General features: G+C 45.4%; 2 protein-coding genes across 5 annotated transcripts in view; one reads left to right on the forward strand and one right to left on the reverse strand.

Annotated features, from left to right (window-relative positions):
* LOC105683698 (dentin sialophosphoprotein) overlaps window positions 1-13,557 on the reverse strand; it is a 47,430-nt gene extending 33,873 nt beyond the window's left edge. Inside the window, exons 1-3 of one of the 2 annotated variants that reach the window (XM_012396470.3) lie at window positions 11,634-13,557; window positions 2,810-3,643; window positions 1,457-2,076 (exon numbers count right to left, since the gene is read on the reverse strand). In XM_012396470.3, coding sequence (XP_012251893.2) covers window positions 1,457-2,076; window positions 2,810-3,629 — 1,440 coding nt within the window. In that variant the 5' untranslated portion in view covers window positions 3,630-3,643; window positions 11,634-13,557. Of the gene's footprint in view, window positions 1-1,456; window positions 2,077-2,809; window positions 3,644-11,623 lie in introns of both variants that reach the window. The other variant, XM_048648765.1, reaches the window with a different exon arrangement.
* Window positions 13,558-13,893: 336 nt separating this feature from the next.
* Window positions 13,894-18,174, forward strand: LOC105683671 (asparagine synthetase [glutamine-hydrolyzing]). 3 transcript variants are annotated; one of them, XM_012396430.3, is made up of 11 exons: window positions 13,894-14,732; window positions 15,074-15,425; window positions 15,521-15,722; window positions 15,796-15,921; window positions 16,128-16,361; window positions 16,508-16,685; window positions 16,771-17,000; window positions 17,083-17,210; window positions 17,286-17,575; window positions 17,700-17,934; window positions 18,007-18,174. In XM_012396430.3, the coding sequence occupies exons 3-11, from the start codon at window positions 15,597-15,599 to the stop codon at window positions 18,140-18,142; spliced, it is 1,683 nt and encodes a 560-aa protein (XP_012251853.2). In that variant the 5' UTR covers window positions 13,894-14,732; window positions 15,074-15,425; window positions 15,521-15,596; the 3' UTR covers window positions 18,143-18,174. The 3 variants fall into 3 exon arrangements, with proteins under 3 accessions (XP_012251853.2, XP_048504773.1, XP_048504777.1); XM_048648816.1 differs by having other exon boundaries at window positions 13,894-15,425; XM_048648820.1 differs by lacking the exons at window positions 13,894-14,732; window positions 15,074-15,425 and having other exon boundaries at window positions 15,630-15,722; window positions 15,796-15,844.
* The last annotated feature ends 144 nt before the right edge of the window (window positions 18,175-18,318 follow it).

The raw sequence follows: 18,318 nt of genomic DNA on the forward strand, positions 1-18,318 counted from the left end.
CTGCGCACGTACACCTCAATCAAGATCTGAGAACTCACTGATAAATATACCTAAAACCGACTCATCGTCCCATCCCCGCGTATAACAACTGATTAGAAATTTACACCTACTCGGTCGACGGAGTCGCCTACGATGCTTAGTCGTGATGGACTCTCGAGAATACGACGGACGTCTGATGCTATTTGCGATTTGTCGTACGCGATTCGAAAAATTTTGTCGATTATCTTTCGCAGAAAAAAGTGCAGCGCAATCAAAATCTGAGATTTAATTCGTCGTGCTATCCTCTCGCCCAACGAAGAAAAAAATGACGAGAAAACGTTCTCGAGTTCTCAATGCCAAGATTCAAAAACTCGGTACTCGAGGTCCATAAAAAGTAGGATAAAAAATTCGGTATAAAATCCCTACATACCTGACTATGATAAGTGAGTATCAGAAGTATAAGCGCCGAAAGGTTCTGCGAAGCTCCGAGTGGAGTCGCCATAAGTTCATAAAAGCACGGTGTGGAAATGGAGTAGTTTTCAGTGCAGCGCGGGCGACCGATATTCGCTCCGGAATGCACGTTATTTCATTTCATTATTTTATCTGTTCCGAAATGCGTTTCAGAGTAAATATTTTCTAGGGGAATAATTGATCTATTTCGAGTCTCGATCCAGCGTTGCACCGAACATCCGAAGCCCCACGAGTGAGCTCATCAGGGTAGAAAAGCGACCGCATACCCGGTGTAAAGGGGCGGAGATCGATACGGGGTGAATGACACGTGACCACGCAGCGTTATGCAACTCTTGTACAACTTGTAATTTTCTCCGCCCAGGGATCAAGAAAGGAATCTCATTTTCAGACGATCAATTATGCATCATACTGCAGCCGGTACATAACGCCCAACTTTTTCCACGATATTCACCACTTTTTTCAGCTCGATCCTCTCGTTTCTCGCTTCGAAGTTACTTCCGATTCGATGCGACTCGGAAACTCTTGTGGAAAAAAATTTCTGAATGCGAAAAATGACGCGCAGCAAGATTAACGTATATGTATACAATGAACAGTAATCGGCGTTATATCGATTGTTCGAGTGACGCTGGAGAATAATGATTGAATACAGAATGAATAATCTTTGGCGATTTTTCGCAATCGGCGATTCGAAGCAATCGCCATGCAGCGCGCGTGCTCGAACATCATACGTCCATCAAGGCAGACACGATGAAACGTACACGAGTCCGTCGTCGTTGTAACATCGAGCAGCACCGAGTGGATCACACGCGATAGATTAAAAAAAAACCCGCGCTTGATAAATTAATTAATTGATGCAATTAGTCTCATCGTCGTATACGCACAAGTTCTGCATAAAACGTCGAAACAAAACAGTCGCGCGTTGTACGTAACCGTACCATGACGCAACACAGCGTAACCAGCGCGAGTCGAAGTCAAGAGACAATACATCCACCCGAGTAATACTCACCCTTCGTTTTCGTTCCTGCAGAAAATCGACCCTCCGCACCCATATGTCCTCCGTCGAGTCGTAGTCGAGTGTGCTGGTGCTGCTCGCCTGACTCTTCATCTCTATGAGGCTCGAGTCGAAGAATCGTTTGTCCAAGTGCGGACTGGGCAGAGGGCTGGTCCTCGAGAAGGTCATGCTCGCCGAGTAGCTGGGAGGATCGGTAGCTGGAAATGTCATACCTGGACCGGCTGTGTGCCGTCTTCGGAGGGGCGGCTTTTGCACGGACGTCGGGGACGTCACAGCGGATGTGGATGGAGTCGAGGCCTTCGAAGTGGTGAACCGGCTCGAGGCTACCCGGACCTGGCCCGTCGACGACGAGGCCAAATTCGAAGCCGACGTTGACGGCGGCACCGGGGGAGGGACCGCCGACGTCGAGGGCGTCGGCACCTGAGGTTCGACCGCCCCGGCGATGCTTTCTTTGCTATCCACTTTTTCGGATATCGAATCGACCGACGAGGAAGAGCTGGACGACACGCTGTTCGGGCTTTCGGGCATGGTTTTCTCCATTGTCGCGGCTATCAACGATCTCGCCTCCTTCCTCGTCAACGCGGCACCGCTGCCCGCCGGTTCGGCGCTTTTTCCTGAAAAAAATAGGGAGGACTTTTGAAATTGTCCGAAATATTTGGAGATAGAAGAAGAAATTCATGAGGCATAGGTCCTTCTCGTACACGTGTCTCTATTAAAGTATCGATTGTCACGTGAATGCCGATTATGCCGAACTGCCGAATGTATACGGCTGGAAATTTCACTTTTCGGAACATTGGTGCTCGATCGCTCGTTGGGAATCTACAGTCAACGGTACATCGTGCGTCCAAAAACAAAAAGGCGTATGCGCAGTGAATAAGCACGAGATATACGAGCGTCCACTTTCGGACCCGCGATATATTAATATTTCACGTTATCAAAGTCAAACGGCGAGACGTCGTGCGTTCCGACGAGATAAAAGATTTCAAATATCAATAGGATTGTTTCTCACGCGCGCGTCTATTTTTCAAATAATTTTTTACTTCCATGAATACTTCACCTCGCGGTGTACAATAATATTGATATTATTTATAGTCTTACGTAATCCGGCAACGTACACCGGTTAATTTCCGCCTATCGTAATATAAGGAATGAGAAACGTGACTCGACGCGACATAATAACAAGAAACTTGCAGCTTTCCGCTCGAAGAAAAGATACGTGCACACGTACTGTTGTACACGGGTACGTGGGTTACGGATCAGTATGCGCGCACATTGCGATGAGCAAGATCATCGAAAGAATGCGAATATCGGTATCAAGGGTACACGTATATCATTGCGGATCCCCACCTGATTCGTCAGCCTCCCATTCGTCCTCCTCCCGACACTCGGACAATCTTCTTCCCCAGGGATAGGGACTGTGTGTTTGATTTCTGGACGGCAGTCGGTTGACGTGCGACAGAAAGTAGTGATGGAAGAAACTGTCGACACCGTCCGAGTCCTCGCCGGAAGATTGGAGCATGTCCTTGAGTGCGGCGAGGGAGGTAATGGTGTTGTAGTTGATCGCCGATATGAGGTCATCCTCGATGTCGCTGTCGTCCGTCGTGTCGTCGTTTTTTCCAGCATCCCTAACCGCTTGATCGTCCTTTTTTTTCACCTCGTTAGAACTCGGAGAGTGATCCTTGGACGGCGGGGAGCCTCCGTCCTTCGAAGGTTCGGCCTTTTCCTCCGACGTACTTTCCGACTCGTCGTCCGACGTTGTCGTGGAGGAGGTGGTCGTCGTCGTCGATGAATCGTTGTCGTGTTTCTCGTCAGGTTTATCCTTGTGGTTCTCCTCATCGTCCTCGCCCGTGTCTTCCGACATTTTTTTCTCCACCCGAACGCCGCGACCGATGCCGTTCGAAATTTTGCCGCTTTCTACGGGGGTTTCTTTACCACCGACCTTGTCGCATGCGGTGATCGCAGCCTCCCCGTCGACGTCGTTCTCATCGTCCTTCGTTCCTCCGCCCAGGTCCTCGTCGTTACCGAGTTCGTTGCCTCTCTTAGCGTTTATCTCCGAGGGTTCATCTCTGCTGTGCATTTCGGACAATAGCCGATTGTCGCTACGATTGTTTACCTCATCTGCAGTCACAGTGTCACCGGATACCCTTTTCTTCCCTTTACTCGCCATCTATGGTGAAAGATCTGTGAAAAATGAAGCAACGTTACACCTCGCGTCGAACAATATACGTGTATAGCACCGGGGAAACGAAGGTGCAGTCGTCGCATCCCTTCCATTTCCATAACCGAAGCAAATATATGCAACGCGATCGAGAGTATAACCGCACCCGCGTAGGAGAGTTAAAAATCAACAACGACGCGGTGCCGGTGCATGTGGCATTCGGCGTTCCCTGTACGACGCGACTCTATACAGACGACTCGGGTATGTCATATACCGGCACGTTGGCGCAATGCGGTGCGGTCCGCGGACTCACGCTATACCCGCTGCCAATGTTTTTCCTCTGTACGCGATATAGGTATGACGCTAGACCGCGTGCATGTTAACGCGGAAGTATGCGTATTTCGTCGTCGTCGTCGTCGGAGTGTACGAGGTGATAGGCGATTCGGCGATGCCCAAGAAAATGTATATATACACGTTACAAAAATGACGAGCTGGCCCCCGGATAACAGAGATACGAGTGGAATCCCAAGTACTTAATGCTCGGTCGATGTCCCCCACGAAACGAAGCCGCTGAAAGAATATAGTGTACGGCCGTCGTCTGTCTCAGGGTATCTGCGGGAATTCGGTGTATATCCGCTACGATCGAATCCGCGATAAAATCCGAAAGTTTTTCAAAACCGACGACTGTTAAGCAGCTGCGTATATCCTGAATTAGGACCCAGATCGTCCGCGTCGCGAATCAGCGTGATTTTCAATCACCTTTGTAAAGACAGAGGTATAGTAATCGAGGCGGTCTTCTGACGAAGTAGTTCATCGAAGTCCTTGTTCGAACAATGCTCGTTTGTCTAGTTCTACGCTACGCACTAGGAGTCGCTATGTGTGTCATTTGCAGTCGCACTTCCAAGACGTCGGACCAAACGCCGAACTAACAATAAGTTGTTGTATAGCTACCGTTCGTTCAGGCCCCGGGACGACTCACCGCCCCCGTCATCGGTTTCGGTATCTCGATCTGACAGCGTTGCCAAACGTTGTTCAAAAGTCTTTCTCATAGTTGGAGACAATTGGGCATTATCGTCTGTCGAATTAATATTTGCCTGAAATAGATGTAACGCAGATAGGATCCGCGTTGCCGACAATGTAATCTAACCGAAACAAAATAAAACCATTTTTCCGCTCAACGTCTCATTTACATACGACGGATTACGCAATGAATGCGAATTACTCGATTAGCTGGCGAAATAAAAATTGCTCGTTACAACGGAAGGCAGTTTCGCAGTAAAAAAATTAAATTAACTAATTATTTCTGTTTCAGTAGCACGTTGGCCATATTTTCGAAAACGACCCATTAATTTGTCAATTTCTCGAAATAATTCTTACATTCGACTCTCCACTGGACTCGATTAGAAAATCCAGCGATTGAAAGTAGTATACAATAATTATTGAATTTTTTCTCGATTCGTGCGAGGAGCGCTCGTATAATACACGAGAATATGTTTATATCTGATTGTTGACCTGTGATCGCAGCGAGTTTATTTCAAGGAATCCGCGTTATAATAGTTAACCTTATTACGTCGTCCGCGACTTTTCGTTATCTGAAATGATAAAAATAGATGTGATGGAGAGATAATAAAAGTGAAAAAGATGTTGAGAAACTATCTCTTAGATCGAGAGTTGAAAAAATAAGCGAATAAAATCAGTGTCATTGTGTAATCCCGTGCGTGTGCACGGTTCATCGTATATAGTATAAGCGATACGTTGTGTAGTGTAGTACATGTACAAAGTACGCGAGCCCCAGTCGCCGGTGACATTGGTGGCAAACAGCTGATTCAAGGCTGCCCCGCCCACTTCGCTTCAAGCACCGTCTATACGCGAAACAATGTTGTACGAAATTCACGATTGTTTATACAGACGCGTGCATCGGCAATCTTGTTCGGCTATTTATTTGGATAGTCATTATTTCTACGGTAGGAGGGCGTCGTTTTTTAGCGAGAAAAATGTGCCAATAACTTCGGCAAACCGCAAACGGTTCGTACACCGACTACTCTATACCTCGCCCCGATTCCTGCAGGCTCGACGCCGATCACCGATCGAAACGATACGTCACCGCACGTTATATTCTCTATACCAATCGTGTAATGAGATATTAACGAGAGTGGAACCGCTGCAGGTTGGGAACCACGTGGTGAGTTGTAATTGACTCTCAACGTCTACGTCGCGTAAGCCTCTCGTAATTTCCACTGACCTCATACTACCTCGACGTGCGCGCCTACCACCGAGCGACCCACGCGTATACGGGGCATGCGACTACGTCATACCGCGGGTGTAACGGCGGAAAAAAAAATGATCGAATGAAAAAATACGCGGATGGAAGAGTTAGAGAGACCGGAATAGAAACGGCGGAATATTCGACCCGTTCTTGGCACTCGCGGTAATTGAAAAATTGATTCATATTCGAAGTGGAACGGAGAATATTAGACGGGACGTCGTTTGCCCTGGGCAATCGGAGGAATATTGCGGTGAAGTTGATTGGCTTTGAGGGGTGATCGATTGGGAATAGATATACACCAGACGTACGTGTAATCGATCTTATTGCGGTTGCTTATACCGGATTCATCGGGGTCGTTACACGCTCGCAATAATTATCGGCAGTTCGGCGATCGGCGAACTCGGAATTCCGATTGAACTTATCAATCGGACCATCGGATGCGCGCGATAAAATGTCGGAGCTACAACGCTACGGTGGACGAAGAGGGGCGAATTCTTGGCGATTCGATCAACGGCATGCAAAGTAAACGCGTGACCCACCCACTATTTCATCACCGCGGCTGTGTCCTTAGGATGTTTCATTTCTAGGCAATACTTTGTTTTCTCTTTTCCTATACCCGAAAATCTGATATTTCATAGATTTTTCGATGTTAAACAATTTTTCGGCGGGAAATAACTATACGGATTTTGTAGGGCATTGAATTTGCTGCAAAAAAGTTACAATAAGTTTTGGCTCTACGACCAATAGTTTTCAAGTTACAGAGCTTCAAAGGTGCATACGCGAGTTCATATTGATACAAATTGACATAAAAATCCTCTATGATTTGGAATTTATTCATCACACATTGAAAATTAGCTTATGATGTTATAATGTATTGAAACATTAACTCATTAGCCAATTTTTAGTCTTTAGGGAGGAATATTTCATACAAAAGTTAAAGAAATGTAATTCGTTCGACTTCAGAAGATTTGGAATCCAGCGATTGGTCGAACGCACATAAAAGTGTAAGCTCATTCTATTCGCAAATTGTTTAGCCATTAGGAATCTTCGATTTACAATGTATGCAAGGGTAACTCGTTTATCACGCCCCTAGAACAGTGGACGTCTACCGATTGGATGGCGAACGCCAATAAGAAAATAAACTCATTCAATTCCCAGAATTTTTCACCTTTAGGAAGGGATCTCTGATACATGTATGTCAAAGGAACTTATTTCATTCGACTCCAGAATATTTGGAGTCCAGTGATTGGTCAAACGCACATAAAAGTATTGGCTCATTCTATTTGCAAATTGTTTAGCCATTAGGAATCTTCGATTTACAATGTATGCAAGGGTAACTTATTTATTACGCCCGTGGAAGAGTAGAGGTCCAGCGATTGGACGGCGAACGCCAATAAGAATATAAACTCATCCAATTCCCAGAATTTTTAGCCTTTGGGGAGGGATACTAGATACATATGTCAAAGGAACTTATTTCATTCGACTCCAGAAATATTTCGCTTCCAGTGATTGGTCGAATGCGCATAAAAGTGTAAGCTCTTGCTATTCGCAAATTGTTTAGCCATTAGGAATCTCCGATTTACAATGTATGCAAGGGTAGACGTCCAGCGATTGGACGGCGTACGCCAATAAGAATTCAAACTCATGCAATTCCCAGAATTTCTCGCCTTAGGAAGGGATCTCTGATACATATAATATGTTAAAGGAACTTATTTCGTTCGACTGCTGAATATTCGGGTCCAGCGTTTGGACAAACGCACATAATAGATAATAGGTTGTTTTTTCAATAGATTATATCTTCATGAGCCAATTTTTGTATATATGATAAATAAATTCTAAATTATAGGGGATTTGATGTAAATTTTTATCGAAGAACCAAAAGAAAATTCGACTTTTGGGCAAAGAATAAATAATTTTTTTTATTGGGTTTAATATGCTTTTCTTACGTATTTTGACCTCAGGAATCCGAATTTGGAAGAAAAATTCATCTATCTCTAAAATTGACCGAGTTATCGCCGATTTTCAGCTTTTTGGGGTCAAAAATAAAAAATTGATTTTTTTGACTATCCTGTTGTAATTTGAGCTCAGGAATCTGAATCCGAAAGAAAAATTGATCTATCTCCAAAAATGACCGAGTTATCCCTATTTTTTCGCATTTTTTGGCATAAATTTGAGGATATCTCGAAGGGAAAAAATCGTAGCTCAATTTGGACAACGGATTCGTGTTCCTGAGGTCGAAATACATAAGAAAAGTGCCATACGATTGATTTTAAAAAATAAAAATTTTTGGCCAAAATTTGAAAAAATCGTAAGGGGTACCCCTTGGAAAAATCTCAAATTTTGGCCAAAAATTTTTATTTTTAAAAATCGATCGTATGGCACTTTTCTTATGTATTTTGACCCCAGGAACACGAATCCGTTGTCCAAATTGAGCTACGATTTTTTCCCTTCGAGTTATCGCCATTTTTATGCTAAAAAATGCGAAAAAATTGGAACAACTCGGTCATTTTTGCAGATAGATCAATTTTTCTTTCGGATTCGAATTCCTGAGCTCAAATTACATTAAGATAGACTAAAAAATCAATTTTTTATTTTTGACCCCAAAAAGCTGAAAATCGGCGATAACTCGGTCAATTTTAGAGATAGATCAATTTTTCTTCCAGATTCGGATTCCTGAGGTCAAAATACGTAAGAATAGCATATTAAACCGAATTAAAAAAATATTTAATCTTTGCCCAAAAATCGTATTTTTTATGGTTCTTCAAGAGCAATCTCACATACAATCAGCTCAGGAATTCAAATCTGAAAGCCGAAATCATCCACTCATGCAATCGATCGAGTGATCATTGGGTGGGAAAAATTTTTTACTTGATATTTTGAAGTAGCCCACTCGTTTTTTGAATAAATAATTAATCAAGTGGGGTACTTCCAGCAATAACGAAATTCCTATTATTCGTTCCCTATTTTCACATGTGTCAAAATTGACCTTTTCGTTCTATGTGACGAAAAACTTGAAACATCAGACCGAATATTAAATAACTGTTGCTTTATATTGCGACAGCGTAGCTACTCGCGTATATCGCAAATGTCAAATCCCACGTGGCAATGATGTGGGTACGATCGTATGGGTGTTCGAACTGCGGGAAGAAGTCGCAGGGAGAGAGAGTGAGAGGGGGAGATATATAATTAAAAAAAAAAAAAAAGGTGTATTATACGCGGGTTACGTAATTGCGTGTATCGTTCCATATATTCAGGTATAGCGGAGTGAGAGGCAAATCGACAAACGTTGAGTAATTGTCGCATCGGGATAATCATTATGTTTGCCGAACGAGACCCGCGGTGTAACAGAGGGGACGAGTATAGGTACGTACAGTGCGGTTCGCGGTGCAAAAGGATTCGCTGAAGATCCTCGTTATACACGACGAGCTGTCCGTTGTCCGAATATGCGATTACAGATTCGCTCGAAGTGAATATATCGAAGATAATTTTTTAAGGATGCTGCAGGGTAAATTTTTTCGTTCTTCAGGGCTACAACACCTGAATTTCATTAATCACCGCCTTCTACCTACAGTAAATCAAACACCCTCACAATTACATAGCCTGTAAAATTCACATCTATACAATTACATCAGAACCGCAGAAATCGTCGACACAATAATATCGGGGGGTTTGATTAGTAGAACACGAACGGTGCAGGCAAAGTTTTACATAAGTCTTTTTTTGGCGCTTGGTTCAACGAGCAGCAGTTCGCAGCTAGTGGTAAGGTATTTTTACAATCGATTCAGAGAACTTGAACACATTCTCTGTGTAGCTCACAATAAGTCAGATTCGTTGGTCAAGAAATGAACAAAATTACTACGGCGGCGATCGACAACCGGACTAATGAATGCTCCGCGGTTGTATAATGGGCATATAAATCTGTTTTTCCCTCGGTTTTTCCTATTTTCGGGGGACACATTAGATCGACGTTTCATCGAGGACGAAAAAAAAAAAAGAGAGAAATAGTTTCAGTCGCAATTATGCGATGATTCGAATCACGAAAAGACTGTCGGCGCCGTTCGAGCCGGAAGGAACAATTCGGTTCCTATTTCGCTGAGCAAGACGCATTTTTCTGCGGAATGACGATAACCGAGGAACTCTATTACGCCAAGGACATACGATATACCTACGATATAAATGTTAATTACGTACAATCGTGCGACACAATCGACTAAAATGCGAAAACATTCGAAAGGAAACTGTAGACTCTCGACGATTACCAAATCTCGGTGGCAAACATGCGTTACGCGAATATATCGCGGCGAGTCGATAAGACGGGGAGGAGGACGATAAAAAGCGGTGCACATCGTATTCTACGGTTAGTGGGTCAAAGACGTCCGACTGTATTAACGACTGGACGTGGCCGATACAACATTATTAATATGTATACGGCGATGACTAACGTCGGCTTTTGAATTCGCGTCCTCGCACGCGAATGCATAGGAGTAGATGTTGAATGGCTCGCGAGAAAGCTCGTACCGATGTGGGTGACGCGACGGCATCGAAGTCGCTCTGATCATTCGTCGAACTGATTGATTTTATATTAATCCCGATACCTAATTATAATGTACATCGCACCGAGTAACTGTGTAACTATGGTCCTCATTGTATGCTGGTCGAGACAATTTTCACAGAAAACATATACGCTAGAGGAAAAAAAAAAAAAAATGGAGCGGTTTAATATTAGACGTGGTATAGCAATGGAGTTGACGCAGGCGCGATTCGTTTACGCAGGTTTAATTGGCTTCCTTGCGACTTCGTTGGCTTCGTTTGTTCGCTAGTTGGCTGTTTTACGAAATGAGGGTGGACGAATAATTCTACTCTGGATTCGGAGTATTTTTCTAGCGAATGCGGGCTGCGTAAAGTTGATCCATCCGAAACCCATTTACATTTATTTATACGGGGACGGTGTAGCTCGAATTTCATTATCGTTGTAACGTTAATTGGAGCAATTAATCGAATCGGGGATTCCCGTGGGACGCGGGGATTACCGTAGATCGCGAATCCAGGTGTTCGAAGATGCGATGATTTTCCAGAATATACGTACGACTCGACAAACGATGATCGTTGAAACGACATGATCGGCGATCGAACGGGATTGATTGTTTGGTGGTTTTCGGTTCAAGTTGGGTAAAATCGGAACAACGTCGGAACGAATCAGGATTAGTAACGATATCGAGGACCCGAATTACGATGGACGCATCTTCTCGACTCGAATCATCCTCATCCCCTTGACTTGGTCTTCCCCCTCTGCCGGTGAACGACTGGAGCGCGACCTACCTCACGTACGAAGTCACCGATCAAGCGCAAGGTCAGGAACGCCTGATAAACCACGACGGGTTTCGCGTTTTCAGAAGCGTAGAGGAGCGCCGCGACGGGTGCTTTATATGACGACGACGACGACTAGCGAACGACGTTCGATCTTATCACGGTTGAAGTTTTCCCAGTCCATAATATCCGGCTGAACCTCGGGTTACGCGCCTGTACGAATTGTACAGCCTGCAACGAGAGCGGGACGAGCGATTGAACGAAAATAAATTAACGACGAAATAAAAGATCGGGGGTGGAATCACATCCGTGGTATTGCGATTACGATATCGCTAGGGAACAGCGCCAGATGGTCGGATGATTTGCTTCGAGGAAACGAGTAGCGGTTATTTTCCGTACCGTTCGCAAAAACGTGAATTTCGATACGTACGCTTAGTTACCTTGATTCGGAGATCCAGAAAACTCCTTCCAATCTCCGGGAGATAACAGCGGAGATGCCGGGGCTACGTGGATCGTTGGCGATTATCGCTTGGAATATGTATTATATCTTCTCGCAACACCGATCCTATCTGTCCGCACGATTATAAATAACGCACATCCACGCGATATATTATTCAATACACGCGAACATGTGCAGGCCGGATTCACCGTTCGGGTTCGATGTTATTTTTTTTCACCGCGTTATCGGATCAATCGTCACCGAGTTTTCACACAACTATTTCGAACGGTATAGGCCACTCGTATATACGTGTATGCGGGCGTTTTATAACTGATGCGTTTCACTGCACACACCCCACACACAGAAACACACTTGGCTCTTCCGAGTTTAACGCGCGCTCGTTGCCCCGAGTATATATTATTATCAATGACTGATAAATGAACTTGTGTAACTGAAATTAATGTAGAGAGGTGATTATAATATAACGTTACGTGGTCGTACGGTTATCCGTTGACCGACCACACGCGCACGAACGACGCACACGAATACTCTCCCTTCCGTGGCGAGAGAGAGAGAGAGAGGAAAAAAAAAAACAACAAGGAAAAATCACGAGCTCTTGGCAATCTTGAAGCGGCCACCGCAATTTTTCCAACGACCGTTCAACAGCTGATACACTCGTCACATCGTCGCAGTGTTTCTCTTATCGAGTGGCAGCGGGTCGATCGATTGACGTTGGTGATATTCGAATCGAGTCAGCGGCGAATAAATAATTAACCGATCGAACGATCGGGGTGGCTGCTGTACGCGCGCTCCTAGAATCTCGAGTAATTCACGTCCGCTACGACTATTAACGAACGCTGCCGGGCTCCGCGCTCTTCCCGTTTGGCAGTAAGTACCTACAATGCCACGTGACACGTTTTATTTGCACATGCAACAAACAGTACGGTAGATGCAATATCTCCGACACTTCCACACACACATCCGCAATTTATATTATTATGCCGCAGGTTCGTCCGCGGGGCGGTCCAATTCGAGCGATGTTCGCGTACGCACGTGTTACGTTACGTTATGTTTCGAGGCGTTATTTTTAAGCACATATTGTAAGAGGCCGAGGGGCGTAGGTGCGAATCACCGATGACTTTTCCAACGTTGTGACAAGGGTACGAAAAATCCGATTCACCGCACTTTTTCCCATTAAGATGGCGATCCGAATTTCGAATCGTACTCGCAAGCGACCGTGACACGCACGTTGGGGCGAACGGAACGGACGAGAGAGAGAGAGGGGTGGTAGAGACGGCGAGGCGGGGATGGGGGTCCGGGTTCGGGTTCGGGTTCGGGGGAAAGGAGGTCGTTTTTTCTCCGTTGCTCTTGAGGCCGCCGGCGATCGAGCTAGGATCCGGCGGACGGATCAACAAACTTGACGAAAATTACGTTTGCACACTCTGGAACGGTACGTGTAGTGGCGGCGAGCATCCTCGCGGCTCGCTTCTACTCCGGCGAGCGGCGAACGAATGCCCGTTTATTCGTTGGTAGGTTAGCGATTGGTAGGTCGGTCGGTTGTTGGTTCGCTTCGACGGTGACGAGGAGTTCCGAGGAGGTCGACTACGAGGAGGTACTCGCGTACTACTGCCGACTGGCTGACCGACTAGAGCGGGCAGCTGACTGATAATGCTGAGCCGAGTGAACGGTCGGTCGACGGACGGCTCATAGCCAAACTCGAGGGCGACGACGATAATAATATTCCATCACTTTGTTCACTGTCAAGGTATTACGAAATTTACCCGATCGCTCGACGGTGACCGGCGGCCTGTCGGACACATTCACCGATACGGCTGACCCCTTTGACGATTAACGGGGTGAAATCAGCTTAAAAAAAAATTCAGTATACCGCTAGCTCGAAATAAAAGACCTTTGGCAACGCGACGGCACCCCCGCAGCACTACGGCAGCGGTGTTCTGTGCCGTTTCTTTCTTCCAGTTAACCAGTAGCCAGGACACCCTGATTCTCGAAAGCAACGTTCTGTCGCGAAGGCGCCACTTTCCTGAAACGGCAGACCTCGCGGGAAAACGACGATCCTACGCGGGAATACCGACTACTACTTGGCACTGTGATCAGACACTACCGACAGTGCCCGACGCGTACGACAGACTGAACCCTGACCGCGGTGGCCCTGACTCGGTGGTACTGCAGCGGTGAATCGGTGGCACAGGGATGCACTGAACGGAGGCGACATCTGCAGCTTGCGAAGAACGTCGTTCGAACTAACGATAATAAGCCCGACGAGAGAAAACGCCGAAGAAGAAGAGAACTTACGGATCACCTGAATAACAACTTCGGAACAGTTCGGCGTTTAGAGACCGAAACGTAGACTACCGACTAGAACGGGCGCTAGTTGGTCTAGGGCGTGCTATGGATAGATCGATAACCAGTCTAGGTGGTACAATCGGGTGCAAAAATAAGCCGAGGTGTACGGAGGAGGAGATGTTATATCCGAATGGTAAATGAATTGCCGTACATTGGATAAATTCATCGGATAGAATGTACTTTATTGCGCGCGCAGCGGTTCGGAGAAAGAAAAAGTCGCTTTGTATTTCAGTGGTACAGAGACGACGTACTCGTTCTACGGTCCATTCAATGGACCGAATTTTTTCTACGATTTTTGGCAGCCCCGCACCGATGGCGTACATCAGTCACCGAGCTGAAGCGTGTCGCTGCACCGCGCTGAATTTCGTCGATTCCGAGTGCCGTAACTTTCCACATTCCAACCAGATTCGATAATAAGTCGACGACGGATGGTGGAAAATGTTTCGATGCTGTGCGACTCCGATTTCGCTCTTAAAACGCACTACGATAAATCATTCAACGTATGAGTTTTCGTCTGGTGTGATTCACGATCGGTGAAAAAAAGGCACAGCGCGTGGGCGAAGGATACGGAAAAATACGTTCAGGACAACGAAGTAGAAGTGAAAATGAAAAAAATCGTCATCGTACTTTCATGATGTCTTTTTCACTAGGTGATCAGAAAAACTGAAAAATTCATTCTCTTCCATTCGAAGAACAAATGCAGCCAGCGTATTCCGTCGATTGCACATTTTATTCGGTATGTCTTAGAATGGAGAATCCATTTATTTTATTTATTCAGCCAGTATGCACAAAATATTGAGATAGAGATGAACAATATTATTGAAGCGACGCCGTCGCGCGAGATCTGATACGATGCGAGTTACCGGATGCCGCCGATGCACTTTTATGAGAGCAGCGTGACCTGGCGCGGTGTGGCGGGCAACGTGCACCATTGAAAAATACTCGCTCGACCGAAAGATATGAATAAAGCGCGCTTTGCGATGTCTTCGCACAGATATTGGCTAGAATCTAGGAGACACTCTAGGCCAGATCTTTTCGACATTCCGTCTGTAGAAATACAACGTAATTATTTTCCAGTGCGACGTCGATTTCGTATACTATCACTCCTTCAAAATGTTACGTCAGATTACGGACATGTGTCAACTAGCCCCCGCGTGTATACGGATACACAAACAACAGCGGGCACACGCGTATGCATATCCGAACACGCTTGGATGTGTGCGATGGTCGAAGAAGTATGGATAAGCCACCATATAAAAACGAGGGCTTCGTATAAACGAAGTTAGAAACTCCTACGGTCAGTGTCGCGGGTAGATGTGTCCGTTGTAAGTTGTCAGTATTATACGAATCTACTTGCACGAGGTCACCGCATAGAAAATTTTGCTGGATAGACGAATTTTTCTTCAAAGCGATAAGCCTGTAAAATAACGTGAGTTGAAACGATTCGTTGAAACGGATATATATTCGAATTGACGATATAGATTATCAAAATCTTTATACGAACGTATTCTTGTATTTTTTCAGGGATTTCACTCTTTGGAAGCCAAGGTTGCAAGCTAGCTCCGTTATACACCACGTGAAATAAAAATTATAAATAAAGATGTGTGGTATTTGGGCACTCTTTGGTTTCGAGGAGAATACCACCTCTCAGCTTCTATGTAACTTCCAAAACATTTCTCATCGAGGGCCGGATGCCACGAGATTGGAAACCGTCCAGAACATCAAGGTGACCATTCAGTAGTTATATGAAACGAACGCACAATCTTCTATACTTCGATGAACGAATGAAATTTTTTCAGAATTGCCGACTAGGATTCCATCGTCTCGCTATTGTGGGTGGTGTAAATGGTATGCAGCCCTTGCAAATAAAAAAGTACCCTAACATACGCCTGCTATGTAACGGTGAAATTTACAACTGCAACAGGGTTAGTGATAAATGGTGATAGCAAAAAAATTAATTGGATTCCTGTTCGAACTATACCACCATTTTTCCATTTCCGTATTTCGAATCTTATTCCGCATCGTGCGCTTTCCTGCCCGTCCTCACGCTGTACCGCACGCTCTCTGATCTCGTCATTTCCATATCATTTCTCCGATCATGTCTGTACATTTTTTTGTCTTTATCGTACAGTTGGCTGCACAGTACGGAGATGAGTACGAAACCACAGGTGATGTGGAATCAATCGTACATATGTACGGACGTCACGGAGCCGATGCGATTCGATCTCTGGATGGGGTTTTCGCAATTTGCTTGCTGGATGTACAAGAGCGAAAATTGTTGGTAGCGAGAGATCCGTACGGTGTCAGACCACTGTTCAGAATACGCAGCGACAGCGGAATACTAGCCTTGTGTTCCGAGAGCAAGGTACGCGGGCCAATTCCATCTCAAATCGACAAACGGTTGGAACCAATTTATTTCGATGTCGATTCCAATTATTGGTCGATTTGAGATGGGCAATTACCTCTGCTGTTTTTCGATCTAACAAAATCAGTTTCAATGAATTTCTTCAGGGTCTCATGGGTTTGACGAAAGCGATGGACGGGGCTAAGTGGAAAATGGAACCATTCCCTCCCGGTCATTACGAGATGTACGATATTCAGCAGAACGGAACTGTTCAATTGGTAAAGACGGTTCAGTACCACAAGCCCGGAGATAAGCCAGGTTTTCAACCGTGTTTACCCTGGAGAGGTGAGTTGAATTGATCTCTCGTACAATATTATCTACACAGTCTTCGGTTCTGATGACCCATTGAAATATTGTTCAATGTTTTCAGAACTGAGTCCTACCGACATTCGAAAGAACATCAGGCGGTTAATGACCGCTGCCGTTAAGAAGCGTCTCATGTCTGACCGGCAAATCGGTTGTTTGTTGTCCGGTGGTCTCGACTCGAGTTTGGTGGCTGCACTTTTGGTGAAGTTGGCGAAGGAGAATAACTTCCCTTACACCGTTCAGACGTTCGCCATTGGTATGGGGGAGAGTCCGGACATCGTTGCGGCACGACAGGTAATGGCGTGGGTTTCGGAACTTAACTACTATAGACTGGTATCGCGTAATGCGAGAAATTGATTCACGTCTTACGTGTCAGATGGCGAAATACATAGGCAGCGAACACCATGAAATATTATTCACCGCCGATGACGTCGCGGAGGTCCTTGATAAAGTCATTTACGAGCTGGAGACCTTTGACATCACCACCATACGAGCCTCCATAGGGTAAATCCGAAATCGTTGATTATTCGAAGACTTTCGATCTTGGTTTCGGTGGACAAACTTTGTGATCATTTTCAGGATGCATCTGATATCGAGATATATAAAGAAAAACACGGACACGACCGTAATATTCAGCGGCGAAGGATCTGACGAACTCGCGCAGGGCTACATATACTTCAGAGAATCACCGAGTCCGAAAGCCGGCCACGAGGAATCGTTGAGACTCCTGAAGGACATTTATCTGTTCGACGGGCTGAGAGCAGATCGGACGACGAGTGCCCACGGCCTAGAACTTAGGGTGCCATTTTTGGATCAGCAGTTCACGCACTACTATCTCTCTCTGGATCCATCTTTGAGGCAACCGCAAGGTAAATCGTGTGCTCCGCCATAATGAAATACGCAGTACAATAGATAGACTGATATTTGTTGCTCGATCAAACGAAAAGGTGTCAGCTTTGCTTTTTTTGTTCAACGGTGTTAATTGTTCTGCAGACGGTGTCGAAAAATATTTACTGCGGTCGGCGTTCGACGAAGTCAACTTATTGCCGCACAACATTTTATGGCGTCACAAGGAAGCCTTCAGCGACGGCGTAGCTTCGAGAAGGAAATCATTATTCGAAATCGTTCAGGACATCGTCGAAGATCGCGTAGATGACAAAGAACTAGACGAGGCTGCTGTTGCCTACCCCCACTGCACCCCAAAAACCAAAGAGGCTCTTTACTACAGGTAAAACTCCCTATCCATGGAACGTTTATATCTACCGTCATTGTCCCATCTCACGGTTTTTTCAATATTCAGGAAAGTATTCGAAGCCCACTACAAAGGACAAGCAAAGGATTTAATCCCATACTTTTGGATGCCACGGTGGGTTCAAGGAGTGACGGATCCGTCCGCCAGATTCATTGCTCATTACGCTGCAGATATTGAACAGTAATCACGATTAAAAAATTAAAAAAAAAAAAAAAACAAATCGTGTGAATTTATTCTCCGTCCAGCTTATCCGTACCCTTTACCAGCTCGTGCAGTTTCGCGCGACGTTTCGCTTTGACAGTGCGTTAGTCCGCTTGGCCACGTCGACCAACTTATTGTTAGTGAAGGGAAGTTAACGGC

This window comes from Athalia rosae, chromosome 1 (assembly GCF_917208135.1).
Source record: "Athalia rosae chromosome 1, iyAthRosa1.1, whole genome shotgun sequence".
NCBI classification, from domain to species: domain Eukaryota; kingdom Metazoa; phylum Arthropoda; class Insecta; order Hymenoptera; family Athaliidae; genus Athalia; species Athalia rosae.

Coding starts and splice junctions, on each gene's coding strand:
- LOC105683671 (XM_048648816.1), top strand. CDS start 15,597: ATGTGTGGTATTTGGGCACTCTTTGGTTTCGAGGAGAATACCACCTCT. Junction 16,362..16,507: donor CCTTGTGTTCCGAGAGCAAG/GTACGCGGGCCA, acceptor GAATTTCTTCAG/GGTCTCATGGGTTTGACGAA. Junction 17,211..17,285: donor ACCATACGAGCCTCCATAGG/GTAAATCCGAAA, acceptor GATCATTTTCAG/GATGCATCTGATATCGAGAT.